We start from the raw sequence: 17,404 nt of genomic DNA on the forward strand, positions 1-17,404 counted from the left end.
CCTTCTTAAACTCAACTGCCCCTGCAAAGCATCTAATCTAACTTTCCTTCCAATCTTTCTATTCAAATCTGAGCCTCAGTGACTACGTTATTATTAAAAGTTGGATAATTACCATCCTAAATGGATTTGTGGGTTTTTTTTTTTTTTAGATTTTATTTATTTATTTGACAGAGATAGAGACAGCCAGCGAGAGAGGGAACACAAGCAGGGGGAGTGGGAGAGGAAGAAGCAGGCTCATAGCGGAACAGCCTGATGTGGGGCTCGATCCCATAACACCGGGATCACGCCCTGAGCCGAAGGCAGACGCTTAACCACTGTGCCACCCAGGTGCCCCAATATTTTTAATTAAAGTTGGCTTTCTTACATTATGAAAAATTGTCAGTTGGAACTTCAGGCATGAGAGACAAGCAAGTGAGAAAAAAAAAAAAGTCTGTGCCTACATGACTTCCCTGATACCACTGTGCTTCTATATGTAATCCTATATAGTCAACTGTCTACTTATAAACCCATCTCTTTAGAAAATAGTTGTATGGCCCTGAGTCATGGGCCAATGTGAAAAAGTTTAGTGCATGAAAATGGTGCCAAGGAAAACCAGGTCCACTAAATCTTGTTGCTTTAAAGAGGATGAGGAGTGCTTATGGTTTGAATAAGACATCTGCTTTTTTTAATAACAAAAGATATAATTATCCACAGAAATGTCTTATGAAAGTTGCAGCATTTATTTTACAAAAATATGTGGATTTATTGTGTATAAAACATGTTGTTCTTCATGGCAGTACCTAATTTATAGGTAAAATGTCCAAATAGGGGGCACCTGTTTGGCTCAGTTGGTTAAGTATCTGCCTTCGGCTCCGGTCATGATCATAGGGTCCTGGGATTGAGCACTGCATTGGGGTCTGTGCTCAGCAGGTGTCTGCTTCTTCCTCTCCCATTCCCTCTGCCCCGCACCCCCCTCCCCCGCGGCTTGTGCTCTCTCTATCAAATAAAAACAAATTTTTAAAAATGTCCAAATAGCATTAACTGAGAAATATTGTGACTGAAGAAAGCATCCCCCATTTATTTGTTTGTTTGTTTTCTACCTCTATACCTCCCTATCATGTCTCAGAATCTCGGAAAGAATTTCACCCTGGACAACAGAGGAGTCTCATTGTCCCACTTGGGCTTTCCTGGCAATCTGAAAGATTTTCACCAAAGCGTTCTACAATGGCACCTAGGTAGCCTTAGACTTTGAAAGACTTTTACCTTGTGTAATTGTAGCAAACATTGAAGATTGCCTCTTATTCCTTTTTTTAACGATTTATTTATCCATTTGAGGCAGAGAGGGAGAGAGTGAGTGGGGGTGGGGTGGGGGAGGTCTGAGAGAGAGAGAGAATCCCAAGCAGACTCTGTGCTGATCATGGAGCCAGATGTGGGGCTCCGTCCCATGACCCATGAGATCTTGACCTGAGCTGAAACCAAGAGTCAGGCACTTAACTGACTGAGCCACCCAGGCATCCCAAGAGTGCCCCGTAGTCTTGTATGGTCCTTCAAGTGCATATCCTTATCCCTATTTACTAAACAAGACACCTCAGTGATTATGATCCAGGCAGATTGCATCCAAGGACCCAGAAGGGGGTTTCTGAAGAATCAGCCAAGGGAGTCCTTGGTTTCACACAGTATGGAAATCAAACCTGAGCCAGCAGGAGATAAAAGCAGACTTTATTGAAGATATATTTAGAGAGATACAGATGGAGCATCCAGAAGACTTGGAAAAGGAATGAGGGAGTCTTGTCTTTGTTTGGGGTCTGGGATTTTTCCTGGCGATTGTGATCTGGTACACGTATCTTCTCAGGCAACAGGAACTGGTCAGGAGGATTGGGTCTGGGTGTTTTTCGTAAGTCACTCATTCCCTGAAGCCAGGGGTCTTGGTCTTGAGATAGTGACAGTGGTCTGGAATAGGCACATGATGATTCTGCTTGGTCCTTCCTTATATATTATCTACCGTGTTGGAAGACTCCAATAATATCATCACATCTTTGTCCCTTCATAGGAGGACATATGCTATTTGCATTACAAGGCATGTGTAGATTGGGGTGGGTTGTAGGTGCTAGAAGAATAGAAGCCAGAAAAAGAAGCAAAGGAAAAAAACCCAGCTTTTTCTCTTATGGGGTCCCTTTGGTTTTCCTGTCTCAATTTGCTCATCAGTAGAGCCAAATTAAGTTGTCAAATGTCTTGTAAACACCCAGATAAAAGCTCTTTGATAAAATTATTTTCCAAATGATTTGTATGTCTTTCATCTTCCCTTACACTCAGCATTCACAAGTATTTTATGGGCTAACATATATGATGCAAAAAATGTATTTAAGGCACATACTCGACCTCAGTGATTTCTTCTTCTTCTTTTTTTTGCCTCCCATGAATAAATATTCAATAAAGTTAACTTTCTTTCTTTCTTTCTTTCTCTTTCTTTCTTTCTTTCTTTCTTTCTTTCTTTCTTTCTTTCTTTCTTTTTCTTTCTTTCTTTCTTCTTTTCCTTTTTTTTTTTTGATATTTCTTTCTTTTTTACCCAGATACTGTGGTAGTGCTTGAGTAAAGAGATAAAAATGCACAGTCCTTAAACTCTGAGTATCCATTTCCCCACATTGAAGGGAATGATTTGGGAACCGTCGTGGATCAGCGCTCTCAGGCACAGGGTGGTGTGTGAACCCACATTCACAGGTGCTGGAGGGAAGGAAAACCAGTGGAGGAAGTGACTGAGTTGTGAACTGCAGCTCTATAATCCAGCCACACTGGTTGCCTTTGAATTCCACAGATGACTTGGTCCTGTCTCCCTGAGGACCATCTAGTTTCTGATCCATCAGCATACAATGATTTCTCTACCTACCTGCATCTATCCGCTAATCCCTATTTATCTTTTAGATCCCAGATTAATTGCTGCATTTGCAAGAAGTACTTTTTAACTTCTGTTTTCTTTTGGGAGGCAAATTAATGCTCAGAGTCTGAGCTTATCTTGGCTTGCCATTTATTTAACACAAGTCCACTGCGGGAATTTCACTAGCCTACAGCGTCTACAATGGTGTCTTTTAATAAGACAATAAAGGAATTACATACTCCAATCAATGATAGATTAATCACACTATTGCTCCAGGCAGGGGGAGATGAAAGGAATGAAGTTCAGATTTAGTCGAAGTGGACTTTTTTAGGAGTTGGTACTCAGGAGAGATAGCTTAGCCAACCCAGAGCTGATGTGCAGTTGCCAGTGCAAAAATAAAAGTCCCCTGTTGCTGGAGGCCGTTGCTAGGGAATGACAGAGTCAGCGTTGATGAGCCCGGTGATCTCCCTAGGCTGCTACCTGGCTATCCACTATCAGCAGGGCCATAGAAGAGTCACCTTTACCAGGCAGGAGCTAATTGTTCCAAGGTTATTGGAGAGCTAACTTTTTAAATTAAATTAAATTAAAATTTTAAAATGTTTTATTATTGAGTATAGTTGATGTGTAATTTACATTAGGCTCAGGTGTGCAGCATGGTGATTCTACGTTTTACTCGTGCTCACCATAAGTGTATTCCTCAGCTGTTGACAACAACGTTATTGCAATATTATTGACTGTATTATCTATACTGTAGTTTTTAATCTCTGTGACTTATTTCATTAGTGGAAGTTTGTGCCTCTTAATCCCCCTCACCAATATTGTCCACCTCCCCAGCCCACATCCCCTTTGGGAAGCGCTAGTTTGTTTTCTGTATTTCTGCTTTTTGTTTGCTTGTTTATTCATTTGTTTTTGTTTTTAGATTCCATATATATATATATATATATATATATCACTTAATTAAAATTGAAATTTGCATTAGGCAATAAGACTTATTAGTAAATAAACTGCTAGATTCACCATGAAATTCAAAGCACGTAAAGGTACTTAGAAAATACTCAAGAACACTTAGAAAATTCAATTCATGCACAAATGAAAGATTGAGGAAACAAAAATTTTGCCAACTAGGAGTCTAGAAATTTCCCACAAATAGGGAGTACCAAATATAAATTCAAGACATAAAATGAACCATGGAGTATTTAGAGAATGACGCGGTATAAATACTCATTGAATTACATCATAGTGGCAAAACAATTTTGATTTCCATGCATTGTAGTGTAAGATTGGGAAAAAATACATGCATGTACATTTTCAATGAAACCACTTTTTACTTTTAAGGTTTTTCAGGGCCTCTTTCACATCCTTGTTCCGTAGGCTATAAATCAGAGGGTTTAGCATGGGAATCACAAGGGAGTAAAACAATGAAATAATTTTGTCTTGATCAAGAGAGTAGGAAGAACTCGGCCGGAAATACATAAAGAGCAGAGTTCCCTGGAAAATCGCAACAGCGGTTAAGTGGGAGGTGCAGGTGGAGAAAGCTTTGAACCTCCCCTCAGCAGAGTGGATCTTTATCACTGCTAGGATGATATAGCAGTAAGACACACAAAGCCCCGAAAGAGTAATCAATTCAATGAAGCCAAAAATGGTGAATATCACTAACTCATTAACCTGTGTATCTGAGCAAGACAACAAGAGGAGAGGTAGGACATCACAGAAGAAATGGTTAATCTCACTTGATCCACAGAAACATAACCGGAATGTTAGTATTGTGTTTACTGAAGCATCCGCAATTCCCACCAGGTAAACCCCAGCCATGAGCAAGGAGCACACTCTGGTGGACATGTTGGCTGTGTAGAGCAAGGGGTTGCTGATGGCCTTGTATCGATCAAAGGCCATCACGGTCAGCAGTAGACACTCAGAATCTACAAAGGTACAGAACACCAACCATTGCAGAGCACAGCCATGGAAAGGAATTGACTTGTTTTTGGCAATGAAGTCTGCCAGCATCCTGGGTCCAATTGCTGTAGAATAGCAGAGGTCACTGAAGGAGAGGTGGCTGAGGAAGAAATACATGGGTGTGTGAAGGTGGGAATCCGTTCTAATTAAAATGATCATCCCGAGGTTTGCAACAAGAATGATGAGATAGACAATTAGAAATGTGATAAATAGAGTCACTTTAACTCCAGGGTCATTGCTAATTCCCAAGAGAAAGAATTCACTGACAGAAGAGCAATTTTTTCTTTCCATTCTTCTTGATTCTTCTAAAATGCTACAGAAATGATCAAGAAATGGTAGACCCAAGTTTTAAGTCTTCTCGACTCTCAGAAAAATATCATCTGTAAATCAGAAAGGATTTATTTCAGTACATCATATTCTTTATGGCCTTAGTTTTCAGACAGTCCGGACAAATTTCATTGTTATGTTGTTGACAAAAGTTAAACTGTTTGGGATAGGACTTAGAGAAAGTTTAATTCCAAATTTGGAGATTATCCATAAGGAATATGATCCGTGTACACCTGCTTTGCTTTATCCCAGCAGGCAATCACGAATGAAAGCTCATTACAAGTCAAATATAATATGAAAGCAATAACTAAATTTAAAACAAGTTTGGAATATGTATTTTTATATTTTAAAAATAAATATCTAATTGAACATCAAATGATTACATTATCTGAGTTGTGTATCATGATTTTTTAATCCTCTGTTTTAAATTCAGAAACAGGGGCACCTGGGTGGCTCAGTCGTTAAGCGTCTGACTTTGGCTCAGGGTGTGATCCCAGGGTCCTGGGATCGAGCCCCACATCAGACTCCCTGCTTGGTGGGAAGCCTGCTTCTTCCTCTCCCACTCCCCCTGTTTGTGTTCCCTCTCTCGCTGGCTGTCTCTCTCTCTCTCTGTCAAATAAATAAAATATTTTAAAAATAAATAAATAAATAAATAAATAAGTAAATTCAAAAACAATGAACATATCTCTGATTTAAGAATAATAAGCAATATGTGAGTAACTGCTCCCATCCACATTGTTTTTAGTATTTATTGAGACTTTAGATATATTTTAATAAACTTTTCTCTAGTAATATATTACTACATTGCTACGTTTTTATTACTTACATTCAGAAGTGATCTGGTGCTGAAGGACGCTTCTCTTGGTCAGAAAAGAAAAAAAAAGCTAAAAACTAGTGGAAACTAAAGTATTTAACACATACACTTCCAACTCTTTGGATTTTAAACCGGATTTATTTATTAAAAATAGAGATGGGAACAAGAGTAATAAGTGCATTTTTTTATTGGCTTCTGTGTGTGTGTGTGTGTGTGTGTGCACCTGTCTTTCTGTTGATATGTGAAAACTAGAATACGCGTGATCTGATTTTGTTTTACGTTTGAATAAATACAATATGTGGTTGATATGGGGTTGAATTTACACAAATTAGCATTTGTGTTGTAATACCTCAACTATTACCTGTAAACAAAAATAGAAAAAAAAATCTTAACTTTGTGTATACCATTTTCCAGTGTTTAAAAAAACCCATCGTTTCTCTTTTTAATTTTGATTAGGATATAAACAAGTAAAACTATTTATTTGCTAGTCAAAATGAATCTGATTCACCCTGCTTAAATGAGAAATACCTCTTTTTTTTGCTATTAGATTGCAGACTATTAACCAAAGGAAAAAAGTAAAAAAATGATTTATAATTTTTTAAATATTCAATTCCTCATTTTCCCAAATATAAGCATTTTTTTAATTCTTGAAATTTAGTGACTCAGAAACCTACCTGTGATGGGCAAATCCTTCTGTGCTTGCCCCAGCAGCTGAACAATACAGACAGATTGCATTTTATTTTCACTCAGTGTCATTTGGGACTGAAGTCTCTCAAGCCTCTGTCCTCACACTTCTATACCATACAAATGTGATTAATTAGATTTATAGTTCTATGTTTTCCCTCGTGAATGTTACAATAATTTCAGCAAAGGCTGACTTTAAATTCTTTGCAGTTGCACCAAATGGATCATCTTTAGGAAGATAAAATGGTTTTTATAGTATAAGTCATTGCTTCCCTGAGTCTATACCATCTTCCCCCGGTCAGATCAGACTTCTAATAAAACTCAAAGAGACCTTCTACTTAATTACTTTATCTGTTAATTATTATCTATTCCTTAAATTTATTACATTAATAAGTTTACTAAAAAACATGATTACTTTCCTGTTAATTATTGCTTATCCGTATTTTTATCCTGTTTCTTTTATTTTTGAAACAAACTCCTTCACCTTCCACTTAGAACAATCCTTCAATGGTTATATTAAATACATTTTTTTCATTAAGTATGTGTGATTCCATTCCTCCAACCACATCATCTAACCGGATTTCGATTATTTTATGACAATTACATCCACTGTGCACAGCACTTTCTCTTGCATTATCTTTATTTTATTTGGAGATGTGTCTACATTATAAGCTCTTTAGTAATAATAGCTGCACTGAGCTAATTTCTGTATATCTTGCAGCCCTAGCACCAGCACTGGTACAATTAATGTCTAATCGAATCTTTGTTCTGAAATATTTTAGGTGGATAAGCTCATGGGTGATGGACAAATAGTTGTAATAAAGAGGTTTTTCACGAGACTTGTTTCAACTACTATGGGAATTAAGGAGGGAACATATTGCATGGAGCGCTTGGTGTTTTATGCAAACAATGAATCATGGAACACTACATCAAAAACTAATGATGTACTGTATGGTGACTAACATATCATAATAAAAAATAAATAAATAAAATAGATCATCTATGTGTGCATGGAAGAGGGTTTAAGAAAAAAACAAAGTTCTATTCATTTCTTAAAAATTTTGTTTGCTTTTATTTATTTCAAATTTTACAAAGTTGAGAAGTATTGGAGTGTAATTTTGCATCCTCTCCAAATCCTTTCCAACAGTTATGATGTAACGCTCAATGATCCTTGAACCTTTTCCTGTCCTCTTGGTCCCTAGTACCATTGATGACCATCAGCATTAACCAGAGCTAACCAGTCCTTCACACTGACCTGACTGGTATAAACTTTCATCTATCCTTCCTCGCTGTGATGTGAAATTCAAGTATCTTTTCAATCTGTGCATTTTGTTCTGTGTGTGCCTGCAAGGAACAAGAAAAATTCATTCATACATACTTATGTATTTAATTTGAATATATGAAAGGCTAAGAACAAAAGAATGGGAAAATGATAATTTTCAAGGCTCTACTACTGACTGATTGTAGCCGTGTCTAATCAAAGATGGTTTCAAATTCTCTGACACTTCTCCCATGGACACATGATGCCCCCCCCCCCCATTAAATTAGGCTGGCCTTTGACTGCTTTGATGAATACGGTATGGAAAAAATAATTCTTTCTGGGACAAAGTTTCAAGAGGCATATACTTTTTTACAAATATATTATTTTAACAAAGTTAATAGTAATCAAAACTAGAAACAAAGAGATGCTCACGAATAGGGGAATAAATAGATTAAGATAGTTCCATGATATGGCACATTATATAATCATTAAAAGGAATACATTGGAGTCCTTTATATTGGTGCAGAAGGATTTGCAAAAGACGGAAGTTAATTGGGAAATTTAACATGCAATGAATTACATATACACTATTTTCTGGAAAGCAAGTAATGATCACATATTTGCTAATGAATGAGCATGGTGAGAAAATAAGAAAAGGTAAAGAACAAGCTGTTATCATAGGTCATGGGATTTTTGAAGTGTACATTAGGAAAAAAAAGATGTAGGATACTGGAGATCAATGTGTGAAATAAAGTAATGAGGGGATAGATTATCCACGAAGAAAATAAAATTCAAAAGTCTATAAGATGATCTCATTTTTAGTAATTATATATGTGTGCGTATGCATGTGTGTATATGTTGTATGTGTGGGTGTCTTTTCATTTTTGTATTTCCATGAAGGTATTATTTCCCAGTTTTACTAAAATACAGTTGACATGTAACACTGTACAGGTTTTTCCTGGCTTTTGAAAGTTTGTGTTATATGACTTCGTTTTTACAAAAGACCTACATTTGTCCTGTTTTTGCTAACTTGCTTGGTGTGTGGGAGTCACTCAGCTAGTTTCTTGATCTCTTTCAGAAGGAAATATACCATGTGTAACTATTCATTTGGCGTGTCCATGGAAAGAGAGGTGTTGGAGCCCCCTATGTTACCCTATTTAAAGACTTCCCTTGGCCCTGATAATATTACCTTTGGAAGCAGCTATTTGCCATCAGTCCTTGGGGATGGGTGAGAAGGATGTGATGTAGTGACTAAGAAGGGAAGGGAATGATGAGGATTGAAGCAGACAGGAGAGAATACAGAAAGCCTTTTGATGTGGTGTCCCCTATTTATGTAAAATACCGAGATAGTCATAGGCCATCTGCCCCAGCTTCTATTTGAGTCATGATTCCCTAAAAAATATTTTCCATGATATGTTATTCAATTTCACAAATTCAGAGAGAGGAGGCCCACGATTAATTGAATCAATCAATTCTACTGTTGTAATTCCATTTACAGGGCTTAAAATGTCCTATTCTTTGGTTTAAAAACCACTAGATCTGATAAAACAGCCAATATGTAGATCAATCAGTTTTTAGATGCTGTAATACACAGTTGTCATAAAACAGAGAGATGAGTTAATCATATCACAGGTTTACACACTCTTAATTAGTAGTAATCCACTGACACCCCATACTTCTTGGACAACGCATTTCAAAGAGTGTTTTCTACCAGGCAGCTATGGATAAGTAATAGCTCCAAAAGGTTATGTGTTAATTGGAAAAAGATCATACAGGTGGAAACCCTTACAGCTTTTTATAAATAATAAGAATAAGAGTAAGAATAAAATTCTCCATAGGTTTTTCCCAGCATGATATTTGTGAAAAGTCAGAGCATCCCACAAATGCTCCTTTGAAAACCAAAGAATCTTCTTGGGCTTTACTTCCATCCTGAAACGTTTTTACACAAAGGCATTTTGCAATAGCAGCTAGAAAATCTAAGACATTCATCGGCTTTTAACTTCTACAATGGTAATGGTTAATTAAGAGTGTCTTTGAGCCTTACGTGGTTGTTCAAATGTATGCCATATATACATTGGCTGAACAGGCTGATGCAGTGCTTTGATTATCAGAAACTAGAGCAGAGACAGATGAAATCAATAAACAGCAAGAATGCACTTGGTATGTGGTTTATAGACATAACTGTTAGAATATTCTTTCTATTGTGCTTAATAATTGCCAGGGATAGTGTTTATAGCCGTTTCTCTTTCTCTCAGGCACACAGAGGCAGGTACATCTCTATGTCTATCTATCTATATCAATCTACACCTCTCTCGATATATAGATATCTATCTATACAACTGAATTCAAATCAAATATCTTTTTTTGGCCATATTTAACAGACGATGATTGCTTTTAAAATTTTTAAACATGCATTAAATACAGCATCACCATAAAAATCCTTGTTTTGAGTCCCTGTCTTTATTATAAAAATAATATGGATCTGTGTTTAACTGGAGAAAAGTCAACCTGCATAAAAATGACTGGTAATGTGTTATTTCTCTTTGAAACTGAATAAGAAGAGAGTATACCATTTTTGTTCAATGACACTTAGGACTTAACATCGCTAAAGTCCATCCTAGTGCGCTACATGGTAAAAATACGTAGTTAATTGAGACTTTCTCCACAATAAATGAGAAAACTTAGTTTGTTTGCCTGAAGTGAACATTTTTATTCTTATGAAAAAGGAAAATAACTAAGAGAAAATTGAATAAGAAAACCACACACACAAAAACATATATTAATATCTACAACTGACTAGTGATGCTTTTCTTAGATGCAAGAAGGACACACTGACCCTCTTTTTTCTTCCTGAAAGCAGGGACAAGATTTCCCATGTGAAACGTACCCTTCCTGTACCAGAAAGGAGAGAGACATCTTTATCACCAGAGAAATTCAGGTTCAAAAGGCTATATAAACAACGCTTTTTACTTCTTTACTAATTTCCTACCCAAAGCCCAAACTTCTTTGCTTTGTTTCTTTGTATAGAATGTATAAATCTGCCTGTTTTTGTCACTGAGTCTTGTATTTCTACGAGCAACCGTGCATATGAAATTAAATTTCTTTTTCTCCTGTTAATCTGTTTTATGCTAATTTAATTACTAGACCAGCCAGAGAACCTGGAAGGGAAGAAAGGAAAAGTTTCCCTTCCCTATAATATACAACTCTTTATATCATAAATAATTAGAAATGAGTGAAAGTGTGCATATATAATTCCTCATATGCTGTGTTCCTTTATGAAAATCTTTAGAAATAGACTTAAGGGAGAGAAGAGACCATTTTGGGAACTGGCTTTCAAATGCTAGGAGTTTTCATAAATTATTTCTTTCATTACCATAAAATATCACGTATTTACTATGTTATCTCATACATTCCAACTGATTATTACAATGTCCTCGTACACGTGCAGACATTGGCTTCTGGAGTCTCACAGATACTGGGTTTTTCTGGCTGCAAAGCCCTTGCTCTTAACAAATTCCTGATGACAGCATCATGAACTAAATCCCTCTTGGGAAACAATTCTCTTGGCTAATCTCATGGAAGGCCAACGTGTGTTTACCTTGAAGTCTCATTTGAAAATTAACAAAACCCGTGAAGACAGATTTTCAGGGTTCTAAGCAACTGGGAGCCCCTCTAAGTGTGCTCTCTAAGGCAGCAGGATTCCAGCCCGTGTGATTGATGGCTGAGGGCAGCACAGAGGAGGGTCACCAGAGGGAGACATGGTCTGTGCTATATATTACAACTGAACTCTTGAACCTCACCGACCTCGGTGTGAAGAGAATGCAGTGTGCAAGGTGGCTGCATTGCACAATTCCAGAGAGTAAGTAGAAAATAAGAAAATTGGTGGCCCTGAGGCTATGCACCATGGCAGCCCCAAGGGATACTCTCTGGACTGGCCATATTCTGAGTGACATTTTACAATATGCTAATTAGGACAACTGACATCACAGATTGCTACCGTTGATAGATATTTCCAGATAATGTATAATAATCATGCATACGAGCTGTATGTTCTGAGTCTGAATGTAGTTACTTCTACCAGTAAATGCAAAACCCGTGGAGGGAAGAAAGTAAGCTGTGTTAGGCACATACGAGTTTCTGTTCTTGAGTCCTCCGGGACTCTCCTGTTTATTCAGAAACTTCACCTGGGAGTTAGCAGGAGCGCAGCATTGCTTCTTGTTTGTTTTCTTTTTTTTATTTTTTTTTCTCTCTCTCTTTTATTAGTGTGTTGTTTTGGTTCCTTGCTTTCCATAAAGCTAAAATAACCCTCAATGAAATTAGTATACTTTTAAATTTGGGAAGTGTGATGGTCCCAATACTGAGAGAGCAGAAGTATCGCCGTGGGAGATAGTGTGGAGGCAAGGCGAAACCATGCAACCGAGTGCTGCGAATTGCCCAGCAGTTAAACTCAAGAACCTGATGCATTTGTATTCCCCAAGACATTTTCTACCGTTGTTTGCTTCTTTGGTACATATTTGGGATGTGGAATTGTCCTTGGTCCTATCTTCTGATTCCTTTCAAATTAATTGTTCCCTCAGGTGCTCCCCTGTGCAGAGGAGACTGAAAATCCCTCAGGTTCCATTTTGTTCAACTAGGACCTAGCTTTAGCCTCTCAAACAGGACTTCTCCTCAAGACCATGTAAACTAACTTCCCTTCAGAATATTCCTTCCCATGATTTACACCTGAGCTGTGTGACTACACTATTGTTATATGTTAGATAACCGCATTTAATTCCCGATGGATCTCAGTTTTTATTAGGAAGAGAGTTATAAATAATTGAAAAAAGAATGTTTTTAGGAGAAATTCTATACATCAGTTACAAGCAACTGAGAAAAAATTGTCTCTAACTACAGGTTTCTGAATAACCCTGGCGATACTAAAGCAATCCTATGTAGGAGAACATCCACCCAGAAGATCACACTCTTCAGAATATAGTTATCTGTCCCCAAAACATTGAGTATCATGATAAAGGGTTCCTGGCATGATGCTGGTACTAAAGTATGCTAAGTTTCCCTGCTGCTGGAGGAAAGCCTAGAAGTGCCCGTAGGTGAATAAAGGCATTGTTCTGTAAGCAAGTCAGAAATTTTAATAACATGAAGAATGTTCACTGATGCATTCTATGACATATGTTCATTACATCAATTTTATGGATATATTATGAACACTTGCTGTGTGCAGGGAACATAACGTTTAAGAAAACCCTGTGGTTGCTTGCAATATTTCTTACAAAGAAAATACACTTTTTCTTTGGAAAATATATTTAAGGCATAATATAAATATAGAGAATTTTTATTTGAGAAAGTATACTGCAAATATTTTCAGAAACAAAGATTCCCTTCACTCAGAACCAGGCCAAAAAAAGAACATTACTAGCACCTTCAGAATTCATTCCTAGAACCACTGCAAAGTGATGCTTAGTGTGATAGGGTAATTTATAATTTTTTTTTCTTTTTAATTTCATAAGTTAGAGGTTACTTTATTTCTTAACATTTCAAGTTTTTATTTAAATTTTAGTTAGTTAACATACAGTGTAATATTAGTCTCAGGAGTGGAATTAAATGATTCATCACTTATATATAACACCCAGTGCTCATCACAAATGCTCTCCTAAATTCCCATCACCCATTCAGCCCATCCCCCGCCCACCTCCCCTCCCGCAGCCCTCAGTTTGTTCTCTGTAGTTATGAGTCTTTTTTATAGTTTGTCTCGCTCTCTTTTTTTCCCCCTATGTACATCTGTTTTGTTTCTTAAATTCCACACGTAAGTGAAATCATATGGTATTTGCCTTTCTTTGACTGACTTGTTACACTTAGCAAAACACTATCTAAATCCATCCATGTAGTTGCAAATGGCAAGGTTTCATTCTTTTTGATGACTGAATAATATTTCATTGTACACATGTAAAATGTTCCATCGTGTGGGTGTATAAATATATATACATTATATATAATATATACATTATATATATACAAAATGTGTATATATATATAATATCTCACTATAGGTGGAATGTAAGAAACAAAACAAATGAGCAAAGGAAAAAAAAGAGAGAGAAAGACAAACCAAGAAACAGACTTTTAACTATATATGGATATATCTTAGTTGTTTTCAGTCTAATATTATGATAAATAGTACACACAAATCCTCTTCACTTCTAGTGTATTTAATATGTAGGTCTTTATTAATCTGTTATTTTAGTAATGGAGATATATATATATATATATATATATATATATATATATATATATATATTCTGGCCACATACCTTACAGTCATATAATTGTGTTACTAACTTCTAAAAAACACTCAAAAATATTATCCGTTTTTAATTTATTATTTGTTTGTTTTTCCATTTTGTGTCCTAGCATGCATGCAGGTGCTTTGGGTAATAGGATGAAATGATCAATACTTGACAAAGAATGCTCCCAGTCTCATACTAGAATGAGTGATTTAATAAACAGAATGATATTAAAACAGTGTTTAAAGGAGATGTTTTACTGTGCATTACAAAATGGACATTCATCCAGGAGAGAAGGGACAAGGAAGGAAGGAAATTTCCCTGGAGCGTTGATAGAGGAGTTGATGTTTTGTAACTATAAGGCAATGAAGTACTTTGCCAAGGCCCCTTCCACTATTCTTTATAATCTAACCAATTTGACTTCTTTTCTTCTTTTTTCCCCCAGTTTTCTTGGGATAAAATTGAATATAGCATTGGGCCTTTTTAAGGTAATGGTGTGTTTTGATATGTGTATAATTTGTGAAATCATCATTGTTGGTAAGGTTAATAAACAAATTCATTACCTCACTTAGTTACCAATTTTTTGTTGGGATGAGCACATTTAAGAGCAAATTCTTAGCAAACTTCAGTTATATGATGCAGTCTTGTTAACTATAGTCACCATGTTGTACATTACATTCCCTAAAATGTATTCATCTTATAACACAATGTATTATTTGACCAACATCTTCCCATTTCCCCCACTCCCCAAGCCCCTGGTAATCACCATTCCACTCTTTGTTTTTATGAGTTCAATATGTTTAGATTCCACATAAAAGTGAGATCATACAGCATTTGTCTTTCTCTGTCTGACTTATTTCACTTATAATGTCCTCAAGGTCCATTCATGTTTTGGCAACCACACTTCTTTACTTCTAAAAAGTCACAACTTGTCCACCTCAAGATGTCTCCAATTGTCACATAGTCTGCCTACCATCTTTACTTCTCCCAACTTGTGTCTTTTGAGATCTGAGACTCAGTATCTCTAGCCAATGAAGCCTTTCTCTTACACTAGATTTACACATTTTCTTTGGATAAAAGCCCCCTGTGTTTACTTCATGAGGAGTTTGAGACTTGTGAATTATTTGGTGCCTCATTAAGTAATGTTGGTTACTTTGAATAGATGATAAGTTTCATTAGTATGAACACTACTAGATATACCATGGAATATAAACCAGTTACGTACTCAAGTTCATTTAGTAGTAAGCACAAAATACACCTAAGTATAATAAATTGATGTTTGAGTGAAAGAATGAACAAATAAAAATGTGGCAGAGTTAGAAAAGTCAGAAAAATTTTCCACGAAATGAGAGTACCGTATACAAAATGTAGACATATAATAAAGCATGATATATTAAGGGAAATACAACATTATTGTGAAAGGGTTTTAAAACAAACTCATTTTGTTAAGTTAAGGTTTTTGAGACAATTTTGTTTCTCCTGTGTCATGCAATATAATTTTACAAAAGCAACAACCACAGTGCATGTATGTTGTGTGTGTGTAATATAAATATTTAAAACCACTTTTTAATTTTCAGTTTTCTCAGGGCCTCTTTCACATCCTTGTTCCGTAGGCTATAAATCAGTGGGTTTAGCATGGGAATCACAAGGGTATAAAACAATGAGGTCATTTTATCTTGATCAAGAGAGTAGGAAGAACTCGGCCGGAAATACATAAAGAGCATGGTTCCCTGGAAAATTGCAACAGCAGTTAAGTGAGAGGTGCAGGTGGAGAACGCTTTGAACCTCCCCTCAGCAGAGTGGATCTTCAAGACTGATAGGGTTATATAACAATAAGAGATGAGAACTCCACAAATGGTACTCAGTTCAATGAAGCCAAAAAAGGTGAATAATGCCAACTCATTGATCTCTGTATCTGAGCAGGAAAGGAGGTAGAGTGGAGGTAAATCACAGAAGAAATGATTAATCTCATTCGAGCCACAGAAACATAAGCGGAACGTTAAAGTTGTGTGTATCAAAGCATCTGCCATTCCCAGCACGTAAACTCCCGCCATGAGCAGGGAGCACACTCTGGTGGACATGTTGGCTGTGTAGAGCAAGGGGTCGCCAATGGCTTTATACCGATCAAAGGCCATCACTGCCAGAAGTAAACACTCAGAATCAGCAAACATACAGAAGATCAAGAATTGAAGAACACAGCCAAAGAAGGGGATTGATTTGTTTTTGGCTAAAAGGTCTACCAACATTTTGGGGCCAATTGCCGTGGAATAACAGAGGTCACAGAAAGAGAGGTGGCTGAGGAAGAAGTACATAGGCGTGTGGAGCTGGGAATCCATTCTAATCACAATGATCATTCCAAGATTTGCAAAAAGATTAATGAGATAAACAGCAAGAAATGTTGTAAATAGGGTCACTTTCATTCCAGGGTTATTGGTAATTCCCAAGAAAATGAATTCTGTCAAGGAGGAGCAGTTTCCGTCCATTCTTCTATGTTCTTGTCTAAACTTTTGAGAAAATTATCAAGAAAATGATAGATACACATACAACTCTTCTGACAACCACACAATATCTGTAAAGCAGAACACAATTTCTTTTTTCTTTTCTCTTTCTCTCTCTCTCTCTCTCTTTTTTTTTTTTTCTTTTTTTTTAGGAAAGTGATAGAAGTGTATTTAGTGAAGATACAGAAAAAGCTCTCAAGTGAGAGGGGTCCTGAGAGGGTTGCCAACCATGGCCTTTAGGGTTTTTTTTTTTTTTTTTTTAGATTATGTTACTCACCATAAGGTACATCATTCGTTTTTGGTATAGTGTTCCATGACTCATTGTTTGCATATAACACCCAGTGCTCCATGCAATACATGCCCTCCTTAATACTCTTCACGGGGCTAGCCCATCCCACCACCTCCCTCCCCTCTAAAACCCTCAGTTTGTTTCCCAGAGTCCATAGTCTCTCATGCTTCATCTCCCCCTCTTCTTTCCCCCCTTCATTGTAGGATTGGTCTTTTATAGAAAGCTAACCGGGGGAACTTAAACCTTTTTAACATCTCTATTGATCACACCTTCAGTGATTTACTTCCTTTCCAGGGGCTGGTTATTCTTCGTTGGTCACAGGAGATTATCATAAAGATACCCACCCCACACACCTAGGGCATGGTGGCCCTCCACACAATTTCTTTCTGCAATTGTCTTTCATACTAATAAAGGTACTTGGTCAATAGTCACTCTTTAAAGTGACACAT

At 36.7% G+C, this 17,404-nt stretch overlaps 2 protein-coding genes across 2 annotated transcripts; both read right to left on the reverse strand.

Annotated features, from left to right (window-relative positions):
* Window positions 1-4,159: 4,159 nt before the first annotated feature.
* Window positions 4,160-5,095, reverse strand: LOC103666053 (olfactory receptor-like protein OLF2). Its single transcript, XM_008694085.2, has one exon. It carries the CDS (start codon window positions 5,093-5,095, stop codon window positions 4,160-4,162), a length of 936 nt encoding a protein of 311 aa, XP_008692307.2.
* A 10,487-nt stretch (window positions 5,096-15,582) lies between these two features.
* LOC103666056 (olfactory receptor 5W2-like) lies at window positions 15,583-16,812 on the reverse strand. The gene has a single exon (XM_008694087.1). It carries the CDS (start codon window positions 16,649-16,651, stop codon window positions 15,722-15,724), a length of 930 nt encoding a protein of 309 aa, XP_008692309.1. The 5' UTR covers window positions 16,652-16,812; the 3' UTR covers window positions 15,583-15,721.
* Between the last annotated feature and the right edge of the window lie 592 nt (window positions 16,813-17,404).

Source organism: Ursus maritimus, unplaced genomic scaffold (assembly GCF_017311325.1).
Source record: "Ursus maritimus isolate PB19 unplaced genomic scaffold, ASM1731132v1 scaffold_23, whole genome shotgun sequence".
NCBI classification, from domain to species: domain Eukaryota; kingdom Metazoa; phylum Chordata; class Mammalia; order Carnivora; family Ursidae; genus Ursus; species Ursus maritimus.